This window comes from Adiantum capillus-veneris, chromosome 9 (assembly GCF_014529385.1).
Source record: "Adiantum capillus-veneris isolate H3 chromosome 9, ASM1452938v2, whole genome shotgun sequence".
Lineage (NCBI taxonomy): Eukaryota > Viridiplantae > Streptophyta > Polypodiopsida > Polypodiales > Pteridaceae > Adiantum > Adiantum capillus-veneris.
Window position 1 is genome coordinate 95,000,280 of NC_140939.1, and position 27,324 is coordinate 95,027,603.

The following is a 27,324-nucleotide window of genomic DNA, read 5'->3' on the forward strand; positions in this document are numbered from 1 at the left end:
AGATTCTACTGAGGATGCCGCGAAAGTGTTAGATTTACACCTCTGCTAGTACACTCAGGTCTAGGGCATACAAGTACGGCTAGCATGTCTCCGGCCAGGCCACCCACTGCATTGTCTGGCCGCCCACCTTGTATGGGCACCCATCCTTATTTTTCCTTGCTAGGTCGTGAGGGCTTTCATTGGCATTGCCCTACCTCCCCTTGGGCACCTATATATGGGGCCAGGGGGGTACCCACTTCTCAGTCATAGATATACATTTGTTATATTGAAGTTCTCTTGTTCTGGTAGTCATGGGAGGTTGATCGCCCCCTCTTCCTACATCTACCGTTTGTGGTTTCCTGTCTCCTCTCTCACAACGGTTTTGGCAAAACCAGACGATCAGCCAGCGATCTCCTTCTGCAAGGCCAAGCGCTAGCTTTCTGCAAGTTTTCGTCACGGGAAAAGTGCAGAGTTGCCTAGCGTTTTTCCGAACCATCAGCATTTTTGGTTCAGGCTGTGTTTTTTGGCCCTGCTTGCTGTGATCTGCTGCTCCATCTCTTGGCGCCCCATCCCTGCAGAAAAACTAACCAACCAGCATCAAATCAGCCTTGCGTTTTTCAAGGCTTGATCTGCATTTTTCTAGCAGCCTTGCGTTTTTGCCTTGCTGCTGCGTTTTCAGCAAAACGCGAGCAACGGCATCAAACAGAGTTTTCTCTGATTTCAGCCCATCTGGGGCAGTGACAGTGAATCACCACCCTTCCCATACTCCGCTGCACAGCTCCGGACCTTGTCGGGAGCGTACGAGCACGTTGAAAATCGCTGGACAGCAGCGTTTTCATCACCTCGCAGTTGCGTTTTTTGTTGGACAGCAGCCACATGGTTTTAGTTTTTCATAGAGGATGAGGTTACCTCCTACCAAGACACCATCCGATGGTGGTTCGTGCGGTCTCTCAGTGACTGCTGCCGTACACGGTATCTTCGACATCGGCTTGATCATCTACGGGCATACGATCCTTGGGAGATCCATTCATTCCAGCCATCATTCGGCGGTTGCGCACTCCAGAGGGGGTGGTGACTTGTGGTTTGCTATGGACACACCTAGGCACTCATCAAAGGAGTTCACACAAGATATGGCCATGCTCATGGCATATGGGATTCCGACATTCCCAGAGAAGACACCACCATTGTCACGTGCACATCTAACCCTATGTGCATGTGGACAAGCTACTTCAGGTCTAGGGTTCAAGTCAGCTTAGGAAGTGTTCTGACACCTTTGTGAGTCTGTTCGCAGGCCATGCATGTCGAGGCACTTAGAGTAGTTGCATTTCCTCTCGTTGCACACAGCATGATCATCAGCATTACAATCAGTAGCCATCAGGAGTATTTTACTATGCACAGAACCCATTTTCCCTATTTTAGCCATTTTTCAATTATTATTAATAAGTGACTTTGTTGAGAAATTGGGTAGGGCAAAGTTGGTAAGTTAATATATAAGAAAAGCTAGCGCTAGCACTTTCTGACAGAAGAGGCAGCAGGAGTCCACCAACTCACAGGCACCTTCTCAGCAAGACCGGCAAGAGGCCTAGCGTTTCCAGCCAACAGCAGATCAAGACTAACGTTTTGCAGATCAGCCATGGCGTTTTGCAGACAGCAGATCAGCCCTGGCGTTTTTACAAGCAGCAGATCAGGTCTAGCGTTTTGCAAATTCCCGGTGACAAGCACCTCCATTGAAGTAGCGTTTTCAGTTTTCAGCATTTAGACACCGCAAAACAAGTCCCGAACCTCGCAGATCTCACCTTCCTGCAACAAATCCTCGCCGCACGGCCAGATCAGCCAGCGTTTTCAGATTCAGCCCGCTATTTGCAGATTTCAGCATCTGCGTTTTCAGTGCATCGTCGTCACGTCGTTGTCACCGACATAGAGTCCGAATTTAGCAGATAGAAGGTTTGCAGATTTCAGCCCCTAGCGTTTTCAAATTTCAACCCGTCTCGTCGTCGTCGTCGACATCGTCGGCAAGTCCATTGCATTTAGCCCATTGTACCAGAATTGTGCAATCAATAGCATTGACCTCTCTCGCCATAGAGAGTGGGGCCCTTGGAGGAGGGTTTGACAACATTCTAGTGTCGTATTCTCTTCTCTCTCCATCTCTCAGTCTCAGTACCTTCGTTCACAGCGTTTATCCACTTTGTTTGTGATCATTTGCACTCTCTCACTAAAGGAACGGAAGGCTCTCCCTTCCGTAAGTAAAAGGAACCCTTGAGCACAACTCAGAGCACTCATCTGGAGCAAAGTTCAACATTCACTTCCGTTGCACCTTACATTGGTATCAGAGCTTTGGCAGTGTTCTGTATCACTCAAGGAAAGAACCACAAGATTTCTTTTTTCTTGTTGCGGTCGCACGTAACCCAAGTCCACTTGGGCGTGTCAATTCCTAATTGTGTTTTTGAAGAGTGATAGGAAACCCAAGAAAGAAGGGCTTGTCTGGCCTCCCCTTGTGCCTCTTTTCACTCATTGAGAGCGGACCGTACACTTAGCGGCCGGCTAATCGACGTGAGGTGGGAAAGAGCAACCTTGGTGTGAGCACAAGGCCGCCAAGGGGTGCACCCGCAGGAAAGAGTAGAGCTCGGGTGATCCTTCTCTAACACAGATTGCAAGCTAAAGAAAGACTTCAAGAACCTCAAGAACTCAAGGACTCAAGAACCCAAGACCCCAAGTTCTCCGTGAACTTAAGAACCCAAGATCTCAAGGTATGGTCATCACCCGAAGCGGAATGGATACTTTGCGTGAAGGTGATGAGTATGAAGGTGGTGAAGAAGAATTTTCCCCACCAGGAGGTTTTTCCGACCTTCCCCCTTACCCATCTACGCCACGGTTTGCACCAAATCCTATGGAGGCTTTGGTCAAGACGACGATCGACATGATGATACGACAAGAAGCGCAACGCACAGCCTTGGAGCGCAAGCGCAAAGAAAGAATGGCAACCTAGAGCGTGAGCATTAGCCAACGCGCTTGGCGGCCGAGGGAAGAAAGGAAAAATTGGATCGCGAGCACGAAGAAAGACGGTTAGCCTTGGAGCGTGAGGGCGAGCAAGCGCGATTGGCAGCCGAAGACAAACGAGCAGCCTTGGAGTTAGAGTGTGAGGCGCAGAGAAACCAACGCATGCAAGAGTTGGTCCTACATGTACTCACCTCGAAATCCGAGTCGGTCAAAGATACTGGTAGTTCATCAAGTAGCAAAGACTCGAACTCCAACAACCCCGTCACAGAGAAGATCACATTCAGTAAGTATGACCGTAAGATGGATGCTAATGCTATTCATTCTTGGTTGCATGAATTTAATGCTTATTTTACGACAACTAAGAAGACACGAAATAGCAAAGTTTTGACGGCAGCCATGTATCTTGCCGATGATGCCATTAATTGGTATCAAGCGTGGCAAGAGGAGCAAATTGCCGCACACCTAGAGGAAGCCAAGGAAGGCACACCCCTTTCTTTCTGTAACAGATGTCACGTGACACATCCAACCCTATGTGTCCGTGGACAAGCTACAACATGATCAGGGTTCAGTTCAGTCAAGTCAATCTAGAATAGGAAGTGATCTGGCACTTTTGTGAGTCTGTTCGCAAACCGTGCATGTCCAGACACTTAGATTAGATGCATATCCTCTGGTTGCACACAACATGATCATAAGCATTCCCATCAGACTCCATCAGACTCCATCAGAATCCATCAGGGGAATTTTCCAGTGCATTAAACCCATTTTCCATATTTTTTGACATGTGTTTTCACTTATTATTTTTAAGTAACTTTTGTTGAAAAGTAGGTAGGGCAATTTTGCTAAGTTTGTATAAATAGAAACCTAGCGCTAGCACTTTCTGGCAGAAGAGGCAGCAGGAGCACCTTGCTCAACAGACAGCTTCTCAGCAAGGCACCCCACATCAACAAGGCTAACGTTTTTGCATCTACAAGGACCTAGCGTTTTCATCTACAGGCAGCCTCGCGTTTGTTGCACAGCTAATCAGCCCCGGCAGCAGCAAGACCAGCCAAGAAGCCTAGCATTTTGCATTTACACGACAACCGGCAGCAGCAAGATCATTTTCAGCCCTAGCGTTTTTGCATCAGCATAGTTTCACCACGATGGAACACCAAGAAGCATCAGCATTTTCAGTTTTCAGCCCTTAGCACTCGCAGAAGAACCCCCGAACCTCGCAGATCTCACCTTCCCACAGCAGTTCCTCGCCACACGGTCAATTTCTGCAAGGTTTACAGTTTCAGCCCGGAAAACGCAGATTTCAGCTTCTGCGTTTTCAGCGCGTCGTCGTCGCATCGTCGCCATCGAATCATAATCGACATAGAGTCAGAATTCAGCAGATAAAGATTTGCAGATTTCAGCCCTGAGCATTTTTAGTTTTCAGCCCGTCTCATTGTCGTCCTCATCGTCGTCGACATCGTCGGCAAGTCCAAGCATTGTAGAGATTTGCACAATCAATAGTAGACCGCTCTCTCCATAGAGAGTGGGGCCTTCGGAGGAGGGTTTGACAACATCTCTGGTGTCGTATTCTCTCTCTATCTCTCAGTCTCATGCACTTCCATTCACACTGTCCATTGCACTTTCTCATTAAGAACGGAAGGCTCTCCCTTCCATAAGCAAAAGGAACCTTGAGCACAGTTCGGAGCACTCATCTTCAGCAAAGTTCAACATTCACTTCCGCTGCACCTTACAACAGACTTGAACACTCCAAGTCAAGATTCTATCGCGACACGACAAGAAATCACTTCAAAACAGTTCACAGTTCACAATTGATTCGACACGGCCCGACGGAGTTCCGTGCCTAGAGATATTGGCCCCAAAGACTAGCGCCCCTTTTGGTATTTCTTTTTGTATTAATCTACAACTCAAAGTACAAGGGAGTGGGAGGCTCTCACTCTCAAACTCTGCGTCCAAATGCTCTGCAGAGGGAGCTCCCTTGGGTTCATTATAAAGGTTACAAGGGATGCTAAAAGCAGAGCCCTAAAAGCTTCAAAATCAAAAGCCTAAAATAAAGCAATTTTATCTCACAAGCTTTGCAAAATAAAGCAACTTGCGTAGAATTTTTCCCATCAAGCTTTGCATAGCAATTTCCCTGCTTTTTCTCATCGCAAAAAGCTGGAATTTCCGTACTGCCTGCCACCATCGCTTTTTGCGGCGTGATTTACGAGGGTCCGTACGGCAATGCCACGTCAGCCTACAGCGTGAAATCTGCCACGTCACCATTTCGGCCCGCTTTCCCGAGGGGGGGGAGTGTGTACAGGGCAGCCACGTCACCAACTGTACAAGGCAGTCACGTCACCAGTTTGTGACATACCCCCCTCTTGAAAGCATTGTAATCGCCCTCGATTACGCCTGCAAAACAAACAGAGGCCATAAACTGTCTTAGCAACAAGGTTGCATCCGTACGTACGTACCGATCTGTACAGTACGGTACAGCCGTACGGTACGGTTCCGTACGTACGGATAGGTAGTGTACGTTTTTTTTTTACCTTTTTTTTTTAAAGGGACATCTTGCCATTAGTATCTAGATTTTAGACGTATTCAATCGAATACAGAATGGGGAGGTAGTAGTGGGATATTCCATTTGAGATGGCTACTTGATGAAGAAAACGTTGTTGTGCGTTACACAGCCGTTGAGATTGTTTTTAGGAACCAGATTGAAGCAGTATCTAATGGATGTTTGAAGTAGTATCTATGTCTAGACTCTATGTAGTTCCTAGTATGTATAGGCTGAAAAAGGCTAAAGTCACTATTCTTTTTGTTGTTACAGATGTTAAGTACTAGTCACGTACCTTAAAGGCCGATCAGTACAGAAGTACGTACCTTATGTACTGATTACGTACCGTACACTCCGTACCTTTCCACCTTGCTTAGCAGACACTGACTGTTAGTACCGACGCACTAGGAACACACATCTAGCACATGTACCAATCGACAGTCACATGACACGACATCACAAGACATCACTTGACAAATCACATTCAAAATTCATTCGGATCTCATACCATGATTAATCGGCAACGTATTTAGCAATCACATCTAGATCCACTCAGGACCTGATAGATATCCGATTAACTAATCCTTATTACAGTCACGTCTATCGAAATCTTTCAGACCGAAATGCTGCAGTCATTTCGTCTATCAGTTCCTGCACTTAAACAAGTCAAGAACAAGTCAATATCATATTATCGGGAATTCCAGTTCATAAAGTCATACAACAGAATATTGTCAGCTCACAGTATCCCTAAAACTCAAAGAGACATCAGTGACTTTAATATCAAAAATCAAGGCAATTTGTTGACAAAGGAGCGGAGCAACTCCCCTCTTGTGCATACCCACTGCACCAAATTCCGCCCAAGCTGAGTTCGGGGTTCCATTTAGAATAGACTATGCTAATCCAAATGCTTCAAGGTAAAGATTCACAATCTGAGGAGTATCTGCTAGGTCCTTCTCCTCCATCCACTTCGCATCCAATGCAGGATAGTTCTTGAATTTAACCAAGAACCGCCTTATCACTTTATCCTTAATCTTTTTGTCTTTATGTGCCAATACCTGTTCTGGAACAAGGATCTCCTCGTTTTCTTCCACTTCGAATTGCTCATCAGGCTCCCCATCTTTGGGCACATCGCCTTTAAAAGGCTTCAAGAGACTCAGATGAAAAGCATTGTGAATTCTCCAAGTATCGGGCAGCTTCAGTCTAAAGGAGACATCATTTATCTTTTCGGAGATCTTGAAAGGTCCGTAGTATCGCATACTAAGCTTTGGAAAAAACCTCTCCTTTCTCTTTTTTTTTTTTCAGGCGTGCCTTCTCAAAACATAAGAGCACCCAATCGTTCTCCTTCAATTTCAAATCGCGATGATGGCGATCTACTTCCTTTTTCTGTCTTTCTTGAGATTTCTGCAAAGCCTCGGGGACTTTGGCAAAAGCCGTGTCCAAGTCACACGTGCACTCATCGGCTTCAAAAATCTTCTCTTTCGTGCTTAGGAAGGGTGGAACCTTCGTAGCACCTTCAATAATCTCAAATGGCGTCTTCCCCGTCGAAGAGCGTATCGTGTTATTGTAGGCAAATTCCACCGAAGGTAAATACTTTTCCCATTGAGTCTTCCAATCCGAGATGTAAGACTTCAATAAATCTAATACCACTAAATTGGCAATCTCAGATTGCCGTCAATCTGAGGGTGGAAAGATGACGAGAACTGCAACCGCGTGTCAATGTTCTCCCAAATAGCCTTCCAAAACAAACTCGTGAATCTGGTGTCCCTGTTGGAGACAATTGCCATGTAATCTGAAAATTTGGCCACAAACAGTCTCGCTAAGTGATCCGGCTTGACTGTTTTCTTCACTGGAATGAAATGAGCTTGCTTGCTAAATCTGTCAATAACAGTTCAAATACCATCTAACCACTCTGTGTTCTCGGGAGATCAAAAATGAAATCCATTGCAATACTTTCCCAGGGGCAGGTGGGTATGGGCAAAGGATATAACAATCCCTGTGCTTTATGCCCGTCAAACTTGACCTTCGGGCATACCAAGCAACTACGCACGAAATTGTCCACATCCTTCTTGAGTCTCGGCCAAAAGAAGTATCTCTCTACCCCTTTCAAGGTGGTAGCAATGCCGCGTTGACCCGTAAAAGGTGGACAGTGGCATTTGGTCATAACCTTTTCTGTCAACGGCTCTGTAACGCACAACATGGTTTTCCTCATCAAGTAGCCATCTCGAATGGAATATCCCGCTACTATCTCCCCATTCCGTATCCGAGTGAAAATATCTGTAAAATTTGAATCTGTGGCATACTGATCGACCATATCCTCGAAGCTCCTATGATGTATCGCAGAAATAGCCAGAACAAACAGCTTCCGGGACAAAGCATCCGTCACCAAATTCTTCTATCCCTGCACATGGACAATGTGGAAGTGAAACTGTGACAAGATGTTCGCCCACCGCATCTGCTTTTCCGATAGCTGCTTCTGTGACAAGACGTAGCGTAAACTCTGATGGTCTGTGAAGACAGTAAAATCGGCTCCGAGTAGGTAATGTCACCACTGAGTAAGAGCATGGATAACCGCCAAAAGATCTTTCTCATAAATATGTGTTGTCAATTCCGGCCTTGAAAACAATCGGCTTTCGTAGGCAATGACATGGCCTTCTTGCATTAAGACCACACCCAGACTAAGACCACAAGCATCACAATATACTTCAAATGACTTCTGCAAGTCCGGCAAAGTCAAAACTGGTCCTGTAGTCAATTTCTCTTTCAATGTCTCAAAGGCAGTCACCTCTGTGGGTCCCCACGAGAAAGGGACTCCTTTCTGTGTCAAGATATGGAAAGGGGAAGCAACCTCTGCAACTTTCTAATGAACCGCCTGTAGTACGAACACAAGCCCAAGAAGCTTCTAACTTCATGGACATTCTTCTAATAGGCAAATCACAGATAGTCTCTATCTTGGCCGGGTCCATCTGCACTCCTGCTGCTGAGACAATGTATCCCAAAAAGTGTATCTCGGGTAGGAAAATTTCACTTTTCTTCGCATTAATCACTAACTTGTGATCTCGTACTGCCTGAAAGACCTGTAGCAGATGTTCTCTATGTTCTACCTCATCCTTGGAGAAAACAATGATGTCGTCAAAGAAAGTGCCAACAAATAGTCTGTACTCTCGAAAAATCGTGTCCATCATCCGATTAAATGTCGCAGGAGCATTGGTTAGGCCAAAAGGCATCACCAAAAACTCAAATAACCCAAAAGTCATCCGAAAAGAGGTCTTGTAGACATCTCCCAGCGCAATTCGGATCTGATGATATCCGCTCTTCAAATCGATCCCGCTAAAACACGAGGATCCCTGTAGTCGGTCAAAAATATCATCGATCCTGGGAATCGGCAATCTGTTCTTGATGGTGATTTTGTTGAGAGCTCTATAATCGATGCACATTTTTCAAGATCCGTCTTTCTTCAAAACCAACAACACTAGAGAGCAGTACGGTGAAGTACTAGGTTGGACAAGACCCTTTCCCCAGAAGTCTCTCACTTGGTTCATAATTTCTTCGTTCTAGGCTCGGCAAGTGGGCAGTTCGGTGGTGTGCTTCCAAGTATCAGATCAATAGTATGATCTTCACGAAGAGCGAGTGGTAACTTGCCTGGCAGGCCCTCTGAGAAGCAATCGGCATGAGTGTGGAGAAAATCTTGGCGTTCTTTATCAAGTCAAACATATTTGTCCTATCCTCATCATTCAACTCTTTCAAAAAGATCGAGTAAACAAACAGACTGGATTTCATTAATTTTGAAATGGCCAAAGCCGATACAATAGGGACGGACTCGCCCTTAACTTTTACATCGAGTAGAATGGTTCTGCACTTCTCTGTGGTCAAAGTTGCTTTCCTCGCTCGATAGTCGACCACGGTGTTATTCTTGTGGTACCAGGGAATTCCCAAGAGAACATCACAACTATAACCGGCCTGTACAACGTAGAGGGCGGTACTATTTCAATTACCTGTTAACTTTACACAGAGCACTGAGAAGGGAAGAGAACACAGTTGCGTCCAGCGACTAGAATGTCACTACGCACACGAGACCGACACCCTGTAGGCCCCAAAGATTGGCGCCCCTTTCGGTATTTCTTTATTCAAATTAAAGTAGACGATCCGACCACTTCGCACAAGCTTTCACAAAGCTGTCCAAACCTGGCGAGGGCTGAAAACGCAGGTTTTCGACCTGATTTTGGCAACATAACGGCGCAAAAACCCTTGTAGGTCAAAAACACCTGTCTAGGACGGATTCCCTCGATATCTGGAAGCTTTCTGGTGAGCTGTCACAGAAATTCAGCGGGCTGTAATTCTTTGTTTTTCACTGCCGGGAGCCCAAAAGCCTGTACACGCATCCCAAGGCTCTCACGAGGCTCCCCCGATGTTCCCTTGCAGTTTAGGTGCGAAACCCTAAACCTGCAAAAAAACACAGCAGGCTGTAATTCCCTGTTTCGGATCGTTTTTAGCGGAGCGAACACGCCTACGCGTGTCCCAAGGGCTCCCGCACGCAATGGGACAGTTCCCCTGTGAATTGGACAAGTTTTCACGCGAGAAAACTCTCCAAACTCGCAATCTTTCGTGATGGAACTGTGCGTACCTGTGGGGGATTAGCAATTAGCTAATCCGGTTCCTGTTCAGAAGGCTCTTGCCTTGGCAAACGCGCATAAAACCCCAGAACTGTACATAGGTCAAATGAGAAGCCCACTAGTGGGGCATAATATACTGTACGAAGGGGAGAAAGAGAGCAGTATGTAGCGTGCGGGGCATCACTCCCGTCACCATACTGTGCATAGAGGGCAAGGTAAGCATTCCATAGCTTCTGTACCTGCTACAATCCACCTGAGGCTGAAAATGGCGCCCCCTTTGTTGATATGCAGCTCGTTTTTGCCTCCCAGAGTGGCAGAATCGATCACAAGCTGACACGTCGCCTAGTTTCCGAGTTTGGGCTTTCTATGCTAAAAATATCTCGACTGGTGCGTCAGTTGACTTGGCAACAGAGCAATAAAATGTTCCCCTTGTCATTCCAGAGCTAATGACGCGAACACATTTTCCATTCAAAAATAGCAGTTCTCTAAATTTTAGGAGATGCTTCCATGGCGTCCCTATCGGTCTCCTGACCATCATTGAAGACTACCATTTGACCAACATCTACAATGTGGGTTAATTTACTAGCCCCTTTCAACTTATAAAGTTGCAATGACTTGACGAGTGGCCCAAATTCCAATTTGGCGCACACGAGCTTCCATACTCATCAGAATTCAGTGCTAACTGGCCCGGGCAGTCCCTGTCTGACCGACCTAGATCCCCGATGTGAGAAACCCATTTGGCTGCAGCCGTTTCACACTAGCCATGCAATGTCCACTTACACCTTTTCAAGGGTTTTGGGACAAACAAGTAAAAATAAAATAAATATATCTAATACTTATTTACGGAAGGCAACAGGAAAAATACACCTCCTGATGACACACCCCACCCTTGAAATACTGCAAGCGACCTCGCTTGCATGCCAATAATACATGCAGATATCTCCTGATATCACATATATTCTATGATGGGAATCCAAGATATACATGCTTCCGGAAATGTAGCGTTGGACGATTAAACAATCCCACCAACCTGGCTACGACACATATATCAAGCATAGAAGTCTTCTAGTGTACTCTTGAGCACAAACTTCTCTAGCTAAATTCTGTATGGAAAGAGTAGATACAATTGCTTAACTACTCTCTTGAGCATCATGAACCATGCTCTTGCCTTGCTCCAAAAAAGCTGCATCAAGTCACTGTGGGTTCCATTTGAAAGGCTTCAAGATACAATTGCAATAGCTGAGGTGAATCAAGCAATTCACACTCTTCCATCCATTTGGCATCTAATGATGGATAGTTCTTGAACTTCACCAAATAGCGTCTTGCAACCTTTCCTCTAACCTTTCTTTCTTTATGTGCCAATATCTGTTCAGGAACAAGGATTTCATCAAATTCTTCCACTTCGGGTTGTTCCTCATCAAGCATATTCTCTGGCACATCACCAACAAAGGGCCTTAGAAGGCTGACATGAAAAGCATTATGTATTTTCCAGCCTTCGGGTAGCTTTAACCTGTAAGCTACATCGCTGATCTTTTCTGAAATCTGAAAAGGACCATAATATCGCATACTAAGCTTAGGAAACAAGCGTTCCTTGCCTTTCCTTTTCCTTAACCTGGACTTTTCAAAGCGCAAAAGTACCCAATCGCCAAGTGAAAACACAAGTTCACGACGGTGACGATCAGCAACTTTCTTTTGCTTAGCCTGAGTCTTCTCAAGAGCAATCTTTATCTTCCTGTATGTTTCATCCATATCTTGCACATACTTGTCTGCCTCAAATATCTTGTCCTTATTCTGCAAAATGGGTGGGACTTTCTTTCCTCCTTCCACTATCTCAAATGGTGCCTTACCTGTTGATGTATGCACAGTGTTATTGTAAGCATATTCAACCAATGGGAGATGGTGTTCCCAAGTTGCCTTGTGCTCTGAGACATAACATTTGAGTAGGTCCAAGACAGTAGAATTTGCCTCTTCTGACTGTCCATCAGTTTGCGGATGAAACGAAGAAGAGAACTTGAGCGTAGTGCCCATGTTCTCAAACAATGCCTTCCAGAAAAGACTCGTCATACGTGGATCCCTATCACTCACAATTGCCCGAGGCATCCCATGATATTTAAAGATATTGCTCATGAATATCTTGACCATGTGTTCTGGCTTTATCTTCTTCCTAACAGGAATGAAATGGGCCTGCTTACTGAACCTACAAATGATAGTCCAAATCCCATCATTTCCTGTTTGCGTCCTTGGAAGATCAAAGATAAAGTCCATTGCTATGCTTTCCCATGGCCTATCTGGGATCAGCAATGGCTGCAACAATCCCGGTTGCTTTTGTCTGTCAAATTTGACTTTTTGGTATACTAAGCATGATCTTACAAATGTGTCAACATCTTGACGCAAAGCTGGCCAATAGAAGAATGCCTCAACCCCTTTCACTGTCGCATCAATTCCACGATGCCCAGCATAAGGTGGAGCATGACTTTCCATCAAAATCTTTGGCCGTAACTGTTTAGTAACGCATAACTTTCCATGCATCATGAGAAAGTCATTCTTAAGCATATAGTGCTCATGATGTTGCCCATCAACAAGCTGGTCATAGATCCTTGCAAAATCTGAATCTTCAGCATATTGTGTCTTCATTTCGTCTAGTTCACAATGGTACGGAATTGACACTGCTGAAATTTGGGGCTTTCGTGACAACGCATCAGCCACCACGTTCTTTTTCCCTTGCACATGCACAATCTGAAAATGGAACATTGACAAGATGTTTGCCCATCGCATGTGCTTCTCAGACAACTTCGTCTGTGTGAGAAAATATCGCAAGGTTTGATGATCCGTTTGGACAACAAAATCAGCCCCTAGCAGATAGTGTTTCCAACTAGTGAGAGCATGAATTACTGCCAGCAATTCTTTCTCATAGACTTGCAAGTTCCTTTCAGTCTTCAAAAGAATTCTGCTCTCATATGTGACTACTCGGCCATTCTGCATTAGAGCTGCACCAAGACTATGGCCACACGCATCACATTGAACCACAAAAGGTTTAGAAAGATCTGGCAAAATAATTACCGGATCTGAAGTCAGCTTCTCTTTCAAGTGTTTGAACGCTAAAATTTCCTTGGCTGTCCACTTGAAAGTAACTCCTTTTCCTTGCAGTGCATGGAGTGGAGAAGCAATCTCAGTAAAATTTCGGATGAACCTCCTGTAATAGGAACATAAGCCTAGAAAGCTTCGAATGTCATGTACGGACTTCAAGTCTGGCCATGACCTAATTGCTTCCACTTTAGCGGGATCCATGCGTACCCCATCCTTTGAAACAATGTGCCCAAGGAAGTGAGTCTCTTGCAAAAAGAACTCACTTTTCTTCGCATTAATGAGTAGCCTATTCTTGCGTAGCTCATTGAAAACTGCGGTCAAGTGATCCCTATGCTCCTCTTCAGACTTTGAGTAGACAATCATGTCATCAAAGAAGGTACCCACGAAGTTTCTATGTGGTCTAAAAATCTTGTCCATCGTTCTATTAAATGTGGCAGGAGCACTTGTGAGACCAAATGGCATGACAAGAAAGTCATAGAGACCAAATGTTGTCCTGAACGCAGTCTTATGGACATCTTCTGGTCTAATGCGTATCTGATGATACCCGCTCTTTAGGTCTATTCTTGTAAACAATGACGCTCCCTCAAGCCGATCAAGAATGTCATCTATCCTCGGTATGGGGGACCTGTTCTTGATAGTATTCTTATTCAAGGCGCAATAGTCAATGCACATGCGCCATGAACCATCCTTCTTCTGCACTAAGAGTACAGGCGAACAAAAAGGGGATGAACTGGGCTGAATCAGCCCCTTCTCTAAAAGCTCGTTGACCTGACCCATAATCTCTTTCTGCTAGGCTGCACTAACCCTGTATGGTGGTCTATTCGGTGGACTAGAACCTGGCACAAGATCTATAGTATGATCCTCAGGTCTCTCAGGAGGTAACTCCCCTGACAAAGAGTCCGAAAAACAATCACTGAAACCACTCAAAAAAGTTGACCTGTCTTTATCTAAGGTAGACAAATTAGATACAACTTGAGGTACTTCTTCTGCAAAGATCAAGTACGCAGAAAGATGATTCTTTATTACAGATGAAATAGCAGAAGCAGAAACAACTGGAACAGACTCGCCTTTAAGCTTTACATCAAGGACATGAGTCTTTTCTCTATGTACAAGGGTAATCTTTTTGTTGTAAGTATCCACCATAGCATGCAACCTGTAACACCATGGGATACCCAATAACACATCACAGCCCTCAAGCGGCATAATATGAAATTCTTCCGCATCCACATAGCTCTGAATGTGCAGACGAAGCTTTCCCAGAATGGGAGTAACAGGCTCTGAATGTCCTGGGCATGCCAAACCTGCTTCGCCTGTCATACCCATCTCCTCTGCACAAATGCCCAACTTTGATACCAATTCTGGTGATATGAAATTTGCACGGGCTCTTGGATCAAAGAAAACCAGCACTGTCTGGTCTCTAACTTTGCCCCAAGCTCTGCACAACTCCGTGGCATCTGTGTTTGGCTGATCTCCAACCAAATCTGGAACAAGTCCTGCACTCGGCTTTGGCTTCTTCCCTTTATGGTCTGACTTGTCATCCTTATCCTGTGACTTCTTCTGTGGGCACTCATTTGCAAAGTGTCCTTCTTGTTCACAAATGTAGCATTTCTTGGCCTCCCTAAGAGCTTTCCTTTCTTGAAAAGTTTTGCCAGAAAAATGCCTTTTTTGTCCTTGTCCTCGTTCCGAAGAAGATTTAGACTGCTTCTTGGATGTATCAGCTTCTTGAGTGGAGGGCTTCTTTGCAGGAGACTCAGAAGGCTTTGCTGCAACATTGCCCTTGGCTGAAAATTGTTTGCCCTGGGCCCCTTTCTTGTGGCTATTAAATCCATCGGAATCTCCCTTCGACAGATTGTTGGCCACTCTTGCATTCTCTATCAATTGAAACATATTCATGACAGTAGTCTTTGTGCAGTAGTCCCTGATTTTCTTGGGCAATCCGCAACAATACTTCTCAATTTGTTCTGACAAAGGCACAAACCTGTAAGAGGTGACTGGCAACAGTGCGGCCCAAAACTGTTTATTGTACCAGATCCGCACACTGTTTAGCATTCAACTCGTGCCATTCCGTCATTACATCCACTTCAAAAGTGTTTGTCAACCATGCAGGCGCAAAGAGTTGTTTGAATTGGACCCACGTTGTTGGGGCTTGACCCTGGTTCAACAATGCGGTCCACCATTGGAGCGCATTCCCTTTCAAGAAAGTGGCAGCCTTGCGTATCTTTGAAGATTCCGTGAAGTTTCCTCCAGCATAAGCTGCATCGAACTGCTGCATGAAGGTCAAAGCCTTTAATTGGTCCTCAGTTCCTCTGAAAGTTTCAAACTTCACTCCCTGCCCACCTTCCTTGTAATCCTTAGGCTGACTCAAAGGAGCCACATTATCATAAACAGGTGCCTGTAGCAGTGGTGCTCCATGAGTGTTCATTCTAGCACTCGCATCAATTGTTTTCCCTGTCATATCTGCATTTTGTACGTATGGCTGCGAAAAACCAGCCATACCAAATTGTGTTCCAGGCACTCGAAACTGACCATAGGCACCCTGAAAACCTGGTTGGACACCCATGTTCGCGTACATAGGGTTACCCATGCCTGTTTGCATTGTCCCGAACACATTCCCTGGCATATAACCTGTGGAAGGTCCAACCATAGCTTGAAACACTGAACCACCTCCAAAATAACCAGGATAAGTATTAGGTAATGGAAGGGTCTGACGCATAGCCTGTTCATTGCTCCCTTGACCATTCACAAACGGTTCCTGTCCAGCTAAAGCAAGTTGCTTTGGATCATTGGACACCGCTAGTTGCTCAACCACATGGGCTTTCCCTCGAGCATCATGAGTCCTCTGCGCATTGGAAATCTCCTTTTCCTGCAACGGCTCAGTCATGCCCTGTGTAGGAGGCTGAAAACCCCTGTGTCGGAGCCTGTAAGAATTCCTGCATCCTTGGGTTGTTAGCCAACTGCTGAAACATGTCCATGCAACAACGCAGTTGAGTTCTAAACAACCTGTCCTCTTCTTGAAGAGTTGAAGGAATTTTCTCTGTGCCATGTGAGGAAGATCCCTCTTCAGGTACTTGGTCTCTCTTCTCTGCCATATCGACAAGCTCTGTGTTGCTTTCACCCACAACAATCCACGCTGCACTTTTTGAAGAAAAAGTGACTATCCCGTCGATGGAACCATATAACCGACCTGTTCAACGTAGAGGGCGGTACTATTTCAATTACCTGTTAACTTTACACAGAGCACTGAGAAGGGAAGAGAACACAGTTGCGTCCAGCGACTAGAATGTCACTGCGCACACGAGACCGACACCCTGTAGGCCCCAAAGATTGGCGCCCCTTTCGGTATTTCTTTATTCAAATTAAAGTAGACGATCCGACCACTTCGCACAAGCTTTCACAAAGCTGTCCAAACCTGGCGAGGGCTGAAAACACAGGTTTTCGACCTGATTTTGGCAGCATAACGACGCAAAAACCCCTGTAGGTCAAAAACACCTGTCTAGGACGGATTCCCTCGATATCTGGAAGCTTTCTGGTGAGCTGTCACAGAAATTCAGCGGGCTGTAATTCTCTGTTTTTCACTGCCGGGAGCCCAAAAGCCTGTACACGCATCCCAAGGCTCTCACGAGGCTCCCCCGATGTTCCCTTGCAGTTTAGGTGCGAAACCCTAAACCTGCAGAAAAACACAGCAGGCTGTAATTCCCTGTTTCGGATCGTTTTTAGCGGAGCGAACACGCCTACGCGTGTCCCAAGGGCTCCCGCACGCAATGGGACAATTCCGCTGTGAATTGGACAAGTTTTCACACGAGAAAACTCTCCAAACTCGCAATCTTTCGTGATGGAACTGTGCGTACCTGTGGGGGATTAGCAATTAGCTAATCCGGTTCCTGTTCAGAAGGCTCTTGCCTTGGCAAACGCGCATAAACCCCCAGAACTGTACATAGGTCAAATGAGAAGCCCACTAGTGGGGCATAATATACTGTACGGAGGGGAGAAAGAGAGCAGTATGTAGCGTGCGGGGCATCACTCCCGTCACCATACTGTGCATAGAGGGCAAGGTAAGCATTCCATAGCTTCTGTACCTGCTACAATCCACCTGAGGCTGAAAATGGCGTCCCCTTTGTTGATATGCAGCTCGTTTTTGCCTCCCAGAGTGGCAGAATCGCTCACAAGCTGACACGTCGCCCAGTTTCCGAGTTTGGGCTTTCCCTGCTAAAAATATCTCAACTGGTGCGTCAGTTGACTTGGCAGCAGAGCAATAAAATGTTCCCCTTGTCATTCCAGAGCTAATGACGCGAACACATTTTCCAGTCAAAAATAGCAGTTCCCTAAATTTTAGGAGATGCTTCCATGTCGTCCCTATCGGTCTCCTGACCATCATTGAAGACTACCATTTGACCAACATCTACAATGTGGGTTAATTTACTGGCCCCTTTCAACTTATAAAGTTGCAATGACTTGACGAGTGGCCCAAATTCCAGTTTGGCGCACACGAGCTTCCATACTCATCAGAATTCAGTGCTAACTGGCCCGGGCAGTCCCTGTCTGACCGACCTAGATCCCCGATGTGAGAAACCCATTTGGCTGCAGCCGTTTCACACTGGCCATGCAATGTCCACTTGCACCTTTTCAAGGGTTTTGGGACAAACAAGTAAAAATAAAATAAATATATCTAATACTTATTTACGGAAGGCAACAGGAAAAATACACCTCCTAGTGACAACAACCTTCCAAAGGCATTATGTAGAAGTCCTCATGCCCCAAATACCCCTGACAATGCAACTGAAGTTTGCCAATGACAGGTGTAATGGCTACGTCCCTGCCGGGTGCCGCTAGAACTGCCTCTGCAAGTGGTCCCATCCGATCGGGAGTGATCTCGAGCCGCGCCTCCAATTCTGGTGAAATGAAGTTGCCCTTGGCTCCTCCATCAAAGAAGATCAGGGCTTCTTGGTCTTTCACTTTGTCCCAAGCTCGGCAAAGTTCTGTACTCTCGTCCATCGTGCTGTGATCAGTACCATGCAATCTAGAACCAGTCCTGTTTTCATCTTGCCTTTTTGTCCACATTCCTCAGCTGCTCTTGAACTCTCAGACCTTTCAGCATCCTTGTCGTTATGTTCTTTCAGTGCCTTTTTAGGGCACTTCGCGGAGATATGCCCAATTTCCCCGCATCCAAAGCACTTCCCCTCCTTGATGTAGAGAGTCCTCTTTTGAGGAGTGAGTTTGGGTCGTGTATCCTTTTCTTTCTTTTCTGGGTTGCTCTTTCTCTTTCTACTTTTATTTCTCGAAGTCTGTCCGGCCCTTTGCATCATGATCTCATCTGTGGGGTAGGTCAAACTTCCTGAGTGAATGGCAAAACCCCGTTTCGCATGACTCATCAACTCCTGAATGGAAGCTGACTTTTGTTCTAAGCAGTGATCTCGGATCTCTATAGGAAGATCCAAGGTAAACCGCTCAATCTGTTCTTTGAACGAGATCTTTTTAAATGGAGAGGCGGGTAGAAAAGAGCTCCAGAATCTCTCGCAATAAGCGTCCATTGTATCCTTCTTGGTCATCCGAAGATGGTTCCAAGCAGTTCGTATGTCGCGTTTATACTCTTGATCAAGTCAGCCAAGAAGAAATAAAAATCCTTTTTAATTTCAGCCATTTAACTAGCGCTGTCTTGTTTAATAGAAGCGTGGACCACCAAGTTCGAGCATTCCCCTTAAAGTAAGAGGCAACCCTCCGAATCTTGGATTTCTCTGAGTAACGCCCTCCTGAGAAAGTTATGTCAAACTGCTGTATAAAAGACAAAGCCTTCGAAGCATCTCTATAACCAGAAAACGTGTCAAATTTAATTGACTGTCCACCTTCCTTAATGTCTTCCAGAAAGTCATACTGGTTGGCTTTATAAAAATTATTCTTCTTTGCATGAAAGCTGCTGTCGTCAGAGTCCGAACATTTGAAGACGAGTCCTCTTGTAAGTGCAGCGGAATGAATGTTGTACTTTTCTCAAGATGAGTGCTCCGAACTGTGCTCAAGGTTCCTTTTGTTCTTATGGAAGGGAGAGCCTTCCGTTCTTAATGAGAGTGTGCAATGATCACAAACAAAGTGAATGGACACTGTGCGAGAAAGTGTATGAGACTGAGAGATAGAGAGAGAAGAGAATACGACACCAGAGACGTTGTACAACCCTCCTCCGAAGGCCCACTCTCGTTGGCGAGAGCGGTCTACTATTGATTGCACAAACTGGTACAAAGTAGATGCATGAAACTGATGCAAGTCTAGGCTACGTCGAGGTCGGCGACGGGGATGACGAGATCGACACGAAGGCTGAAAACTGATGCTACTTCCTTGCTGACCCAAAAACGCTAATGGGCTGAAATCTGCTGGGACCAAAAACGCTTGTTTGGGCTGACTTCTGCTCGCTGAAAACGCTGGTTTAAGCTGGCAAAAATGCTCATATTCTGATGCTATGCACTACTGAAAATCCCGGGGTTGTGGGCGATCAGGGTCTGCTGAAGAACGCCAGTAAGGGGAGTACTATGGCGATGAGGCTTCTTGATGAAAAACGCTGGATGCTGGGAGGTCTTGGCGATGAGGCTATGGCTGAAAACGCTAGATGCTGTGGTTTCTTGCTTGGAGGAAAAACGCCACCAAGGGGGGGATCTTGCCGAGAGAGAGAGGGGGAACCTGCTGCCTGCGGCCTATGTTCTCCTTGCTCTTCTGCCAATTAGTGCTAGCCTAGGTTTGCTTATATACAAACTTACTCAATTTGCCCTACCTACTTTCCAACAAAAGTCACTTAAATTAATAAGTGAAAAATGTCAAAAATAGGGAAAATAGGTTAAATGCACTGAAAATTTTCCTGAAGGATTTTGATGGGAATGCTTATGATCATGTTGTGTGCAACCAGAGGATATGCATCTACACTAAGTGACCGGTCATGCATGGTCTGCGAACAGACTCACAAAAAGTGTCAGAACACTTGCTAATCTAAACTGACTGGATTGACGGAACCCTTGTCGTGTTGTGGCTTGTCCACGGACACATAGGGTTGGATGTGTCACGTGACACCTCTGTAGAACTGTCAACAGCTCGGCGAGATTTAAGCTTCTTTGCCTTTTGCTTGCCCTTTCCGAAGCTTTGCTTTTTGCTTCGCTTTTTGCCTTTTCTGTCTTCTTCGCTCGAGTCAAAGGAGCTAGAAGAACTGTCAGAAGAAGAAGAACTGGGTACTCCTTCAAATCGAACACACTTCTTCTGTTTTCTTGCCGACTCAAATGTAGATTGACGACCCAAATAACCCAGGAAGTCAACGCCTTTCTTTTGCTTTTTGTCGTGCTTTTTAGCTTTGTTCTGCGCGTCAAAAAGCTGAGCAATTCGTGCATCAACCACCTCTTCTAATTCTTGCTCTGTGTACATCCTTGGAGTAGGAGGTTTCTTCCGGGCTGGTTTGAGGGGTGGTTCTGCTGTCTACCGCCACTGTGAGTGCACCTCGTCGAAGGAGGTCTAGCTCATAAATTTTGCAAATTTCGGGTCCTTCGCAAAATTTAACATCATCTTTGTTGCATCGCCGGTCAATCGTCGATGCTCCATCTCTTCGATCTCCGCCTGAGTAGGCCGAGGCGGGCCGTACTCCTTGCGTGAATCTTCGTTGTAATCTCTTCTCGCATCTCCGAATGCAGAGGAAGTCGACTGATCTCTGTCTGAAGCCATAAATGCCGCGTAAAAAGGATCGGATTTCCCGTAGAAGAGAAATCGACCGCGCTTTGATACCACTGTAACAGACTTGGACACTCCAAGTCGAGGTTCTACCGCGACACCACAATAAATCACTTCAAAACAGTTCACAGTTCACAGTTCACAATTGATTTGACATTGGCCCGACGGAGTTCCGTGCCTAGAGATATTGGCCCCAAAGATCGGCGCCCCTTTCGGTATTTCTTTTTGTATTAATCTGCAACTCAAAGTACAAGCGAGTAGTTGGGACTCACTCTCAGACTGCGTCCAGATGCTCTGAGAAGTGAGAGCCCAAACTACTAATTTAAAGATTTACAAGGGATGCCAAAAACAAAGCCCCAAAAGCTGAAAATCAAAAGCTTTTAAAAGAAAGCAAGGCTCTCTCTCTCTCAAGGCTTGTAAATTAAAGCACTTAATTTTAAAGCTCTCTCTCATTGCGTAGCCAAAAGCAAGTCCAAAAGCAAGTCCAAGCTGCCACAAATTGCGCCGCGATTTACGGGATGCGACGTCAGCAGTACGGATTTTTCGGATTCTGCAGGCCTGTCCGTACGGCAGTGCCACGTCAGCAACTTCAGCGGGGGAAATTCCTGCAAGGGTGTGTCTATGTACGGGGCAGCCACGTCACCAGTTTGTGACATGGAGACACGTTTCGAGATAACTGATCTTGGGCTTTTTCACTATTTTCTTGGATTCGAGATCTTTCAAACACCAGAGGGCATCTTCTTTTCTCAACGGAAGTATGCGAAGGCTATGCTGAGAGATTCTAGATGACAGGCTACAGACCGATTGGCACTCCTCTTGAGCCCGGGGAGAAAATATAGCTTCACGAACCTTCCCCACGGATTGACTTGGAGCAGTACAGGAATGTTGTTGGCTGCCTCGTATGGCTGACTTATTCCTGACCAGACATCTGTTACATAGTTTTTATCCTCAGTTCCTTCAACACTCGACCTCGTTTGCGACATTGGCAATATGCCCAATGTACTTTGCGGTACATCAGCGGCACCTTGGACCATGGTGTATTCTATGGTCGCTCCAAAGGTTGCACCTTACTTGATTGGTGCGATTCATATTGGGCAGGAAATCCAGATACTCGGCACTCTACTATAGGAGTAGTTTTCACACTCGGCTCAAGACCCATTTCATGAGGCAGTAAGCGGCAACCCACCGTTGCACTATCTTCTACAGAGACGGAGTAGAGAGCAGCTTGTTATACTGCTTGTGAGGCCATATGGCTACGTAGATTACTGGGAGAGTTGTGTTTTCCCCAAACTGCTACGACTCGCCTTTGTGCAACAATCAGAGTTGCATTGCTATTGCCAAGAACCCTATCTTTTACGCTCGAACAAAGCACATTGAGGTGAAGTACCACTATGTTCGGGAGCGGGTTTTGGCTGAAGATCTTCATTTGGAGTATGTCCCTACAGCGAACAATGCAGCATACATCTTCACAAAGGTTGTACCTCGGCGGACTTTGGCTTCTCACCTTCGACTCATATGTGTTGTCTCAACATCCAGTGCTAAAAGGGGGTGTTAGTTACACCACCGTTGCTTCGCCATTTTGTACGGCTAGTGATTGTCCCGGGTTGGCCACCCATCGCACATCGAGTAGATTGCATGGGCGGACACTTTAGCACGTGTCTGGCCGGGAGCCTGGCTGGATGCACACATTTTTAGCCATTTTCTGTGCTTTTATGTTTTTTGCACAAGTTACACATTTTGCCCTACCTCAACCTAAGATTCTATAAATAGAATACTTAGGGCTTTGTAGTCATTCAGATTGTGTATTGAGAGCATCATTTACAAAGCACTTGTGTTCTCTCTCTCTCTCTCTCTCTCTCTCTCTCTCTCTCTCTCTCTCTCTCTCTCTCTCTCTCTCTCTCTCTCTCTCTCTCTCTCGTGGCTTACACCCTCTCCGCTGGTCACTCTCAGAATATCGTGATCCAAACAAGTGATCGCATCTGCAAATGCCACTCACATAAATGGTGCTCTTGTGGGGGTAAGAGAAAATCAATGCTCCATCCAATCACCCGTCTCTAGTTCTCCACATGCAAACAGCCATGATGCTACAAAAAACGACGCTCCTCGAGCCCCTAAACATGCTATGAGACGATCCTCATGGGAATCCCAAGAAAATTGAGACTACTATACCGCTGAATCTTTACAGGTTCACTTTGCTAGAGAGTAGTCTCCATCTCGGTAACCTGTCATGTTGTGCCAAAGGACCAAAAGAAAAATTCCAAGACCCAGATCCCTATGCAATCTACAAGGCCTTTACTATAGGCGAGGAACTTCATGGATAGATACATAGCAAGGGTTGCACTAAGCATCCATAATGACATTTAGATATGCACGCGGCATCCAAAGGGGAGACCATCAGTCTTGTGCCAGTCTATCAACCTTAGATTGCTCAAGCAATGAGAGAACTCAAGTGCCTGCGTCTGGCAGCTCAAGACCTTCTCTATGGTCAAGTGCTACTATCCTCTTCTGCACAAAGAGAATGTCTATTTCCTTATCTATTTGAGAGTAAAGGGGGCCAAGTTAAGGATAGTATTCCAAAGCCTTTTCCCCTCACTGCTAAGAGAACAAGATGACCCCAAAACTGCAAGCTGGTAGCTTTGGAAGCTAGTCTCCAATTATCGAGTGAAGGATTAGTCAAAAAGCTAGCCCCGACAGTTGAGTTGAAACTGACCAAACCTCTCGAAACCGCTTAGAGAGGAGTGGCAAGGGTGCACTAGATCTTGCAAAACTCACATGCTGAGGATCCACATTGTAAAATTGACAACCATATTTCACATGATGCGACATATTTCACATGATTTGGCTTGTATGCTTTTGTGGTCATGGTCTACAAACAAAAAACACTCAAGAATGTGCCACAGTTTTATGTGAGGTCAACGGCTCCTTTTGTTCTACAATGCATCCAAGTGTCTTTACATGCCCATTCAAAAATTTGAGACGAGAACAATATCATGCTACTTGAACATTAAAGAAGTGCACTTGTAGTTGGTACTCTTGGCCCCTCGTCTTGTCTATGAGCTCAGAAATATCTTCAAGATATCACCCAACAAGCGGAAATTCTATAGCAAAATTGTTGAAACAATAAGAAACAACCTGAATCTTAGGCGGCCTAACGGAACTTATTTTTCCTTGATATGCTCAGGACTCGGTGATTAGCTACGTTGGCAACTTTTCAAACATTTTTGGTACTCCACGAGGGTAACTTCATGCCACAAAGTCAAGCATTAATGGTTTTGGCATTGTTCAGTATTGTTGCACAAACATTCGCAAACACTTCCTATGGTAGGCCTTATGGTCAAACATAGAATTTGATGTTCCACTTATCCTTGAGATATGTGTAGAAGGAATATAAGCGCTCACTAAGCATCTAAAATCTAATAGGGGTTCCAACTTGTGGAGAAGCTATTGTAGCAATGTGCTGATGTCAAGAGCTATTGAATCTAAATCAAGAACCTTGAGTCACAGCTGGAGAACTCACAGAAGTTCTCATGGAATGATCATTCAAAAGCCAATGCGGTCTTAGAAAACATGGCTATCACCATTGCAAAAGGGGATCTCAATAGATGGCCCAGTTGGATGTGGAAAGAGCTCAATTTCAGATCTAAACGAAATGCATGCTTCTTATCTACACAAAATTGTTCCTATATTTTCATGTTCTCCTGTTTCTTGGGCAAAGTATGAAAAGAAATGTTCGCCTTCTATTATTATTATTACGAGAGAGAGAGAGAGAGAGAGAGAGAGAGAGAGAGAGAGAATGCAAACCGGAGGGAGCAGCGGCCTTGATTGTTGTTGAGGCTTCCAAGAAATTGGTGCTGTGAGAAGCTCTCAAAGGTCGCTGCTGTATAGGAGAAGCAGAACAAGTAGCGTGCGATGTTCTCCAGTATGAAAATCAAAGGCCTACTTGTATCTCTCCTCTCCTCTACATGGTGCACACTATTTAAATTTGGCAGAAGACACAGACACAGCACCTTTAATTGTAAGAAAGGTTTGCCTTGTATTATTGCTCCTCTACATGGTGCACACTCTTTAAATTTGGCAGAAGACACAGACACAGCGCCTTTAATTGTAAGAAAGGTTTTCCTTGTATTATTGCAAACGGCATGGTATACACACAGAGAAAGGTTTGCCTTGTATTATTGCAAACGGCATGGGAGAATGCAAACCTGTGCAGTACTTGGTTGCGAACCGGAGGGAGCAGCGGCCTTGATTTTCGTTGAAACTTCCAAGAAGAGGGCGCTGCGAGAAGCTCACACACGTCGCTGCACAAGCAGTCCTTCGAAGCAGTTCTCTAAGAGGCCATGTAGCACAAGCAGTTCGGCACGGGCATATTCAAATGACGCGTACATCTATATCTATATGTATCTATATCAATATGTATCTATGGCCTATGTCACACTGGGGCGGGCGCCCAAGCTCTTTTTTGGAAGGAGGCCGGCTGCTTTGTGTCACACAAGGTAATATTATAACTGTCACAGCCACATGACATCAAATTGACGATAGCCAAATGGTGGGCTTTCCCGCTTCCACGTTGCATGTCACTGTTCAGCACCTATCGGTGCTCTTCTTGCGTTCACTTTATGCAGTTGGCCACAACCTTCAAAAGTGGGACGGGCAACATAGGCCGTCCCTCTGACAACGCTCGCGGCCACCTACAGCTTTTGGCATGCGCGAATAGATGCATGTCAACTCAGCTTGTCCTGCTTGTGCCCGTCCCAGTGTGACATAGGCCTATATATGTATTCTATAAAGGCACTGAGAGTGTCCTTTACACGTGCCGAGAGCTGCGAACTAAAGGCTACAGTCCAAAAGTCTTATGCGCATGATAAAGAGGGAGAGAGAAATAGATAGAGAGAGGCCGTCGGAGGCGGCCTACCGTACTAGTACTATACTATACTCGTTCATTCTCGATGTTATTGGGGAATCTTTGCAGATGTCCCTTCGAGTGCACGGCCAACCCTTAGGTGGGTGCTAGTCAAAAAATTTGCAAGTTGAGATCAAGCTCGGACAGAATCACCCAGTAGCGTAAACTCATCATGGTAACCATCTCACCCAAGGGATTTCCGTGCTCAAGAAGCAGCTGCGTAAATATAAAAAAGTAATTGTTCCGCAGTTCACCAACACTTCTGCAGTAGCTTCTGCGCACAACCCTTAAGCCCAGCCCGACATGTTGCATCCTTTCCTCACCTGCACTCTGCCTCGCCTAACGCCTCTGGCTTCGCTGGCAAAACCGGCATCTACTGAAGATTCGCTTTAATTCAGATTTTCTTGAAATCGTCAGGACATACCATGTCTACATTTAAACTAGTCTAAATATGGCGGAAGTGGGAGCCCTATACACGTGTCAAAATCTGCGACATGAAGGCTAAACTCCGGAATTGAGAGAAGCCCATGTCCGGCGGACCTTTGGTCGCACACGCAGAGAAAGACAATTTTGGCTACAAAGAAGGAGAAATTATCGATGAAAAACGAACACTCTGATTGGGCAAATCCAGAGAGAAGAAACGCTTTTGCATTTCTTTCCGGAATGATAGCTTAAACTTTGGAAAAACGTAGGGATTAACGCACTTTTAGCAAAGCTTCTACAATCCTGCACAAAAAATCAAATTTTCTAAAGATGGATACCTTCCTCCCCCACTCCCCCCATAAACTCTAGGTGTGACTCAGCTCTTATAGGATTTACAAGCGCACACCACCCAAAATGCATACCAGAATATTCAGCAAACCCCAGTAGATATTGTTTTGTATGTCAGCTCCTTGAACTATGTGTATTTAGTCTATAAACCTCTTGTAATCAATCTAGTAACCCATTTTGTGAATATAGAAGACCATAGGTGTAGAGATGTCACAAAGACACCTGTTGAGGAGTTCGATTCAACAACCATAAACGGACCAAAAATCCTAGCATGGCTACAAACCAAAACACACCTTTGGATGTGTGGAGCTTCAGACTGTGGAAGTTAAGCCAAAGAGGATTTTATTCTTGAAAGACCGCGAGATGACAATGAGTAGAGCCTATTTTACAAAGCAGTACCAACATAAAGAAAAACAAATCAAGAGGAGTAGAAGTATGCCAACCTACTGAACAAAATGGTGGCATCCAAAGTCCAAAACAATGAAAGACGCCTAAACCTCAAGAACCTATTGAATTGGATTTTTGGCCTTGAACAAGTACATCCAAGTTGCTATTAAAAATACATGGCATAAGAATGAGAGTCGGGAAGCTAAGCCACTAAATGAAGGAGGAAGTCCAAAAGACATACATTGAGCACAATGAGGTATGAATAGAGAAGCTTCTACATCAAAAACCATTTTGGAAACATGGAATCTATTGCAACATCTTTTGATGTCACATGTGCTATATTTATTCCTTGAAGCACCCATCAACTCCAT

General features: G+C 45.4%; 1 protein-coding gene across 1 annotated transcript in view; it reads right to left on the bottom strand.

Annotated features, from left to right (window-relative positions):
* Window positions 1-26,168, bottom strand: part of LOC147450836 (uncharacterized) — a 43,368-nt gene extending 17,200 nt beyond the window's left edge. Inside the window, exons 1-4 of the mRNA XM_086520537.1 lie at window positions 26,119-26,168; window positions 25,984-26,011; window positions 25,098-25,222; window positions 24,697-24,867 (exon numbers count right to left, since the gene is read on the bottom strand). Coding sequence (XP_086376663.1) covers window positions 24,697-24,867; window positions 25,098-25,222; window positions 25,984-26,011; window positions 26,119-26,168 — 374 coding nt within the window. The remainder of the gene's footprint in view (window positions 1-24,696; window positions 24,868-25,097; window positions 25,223-25,983; window positions 26,012-26,118) is intronic.
* Between the last annotated feature and the right edge of the window lie 1,156 nt (window positions 26,169-27,324).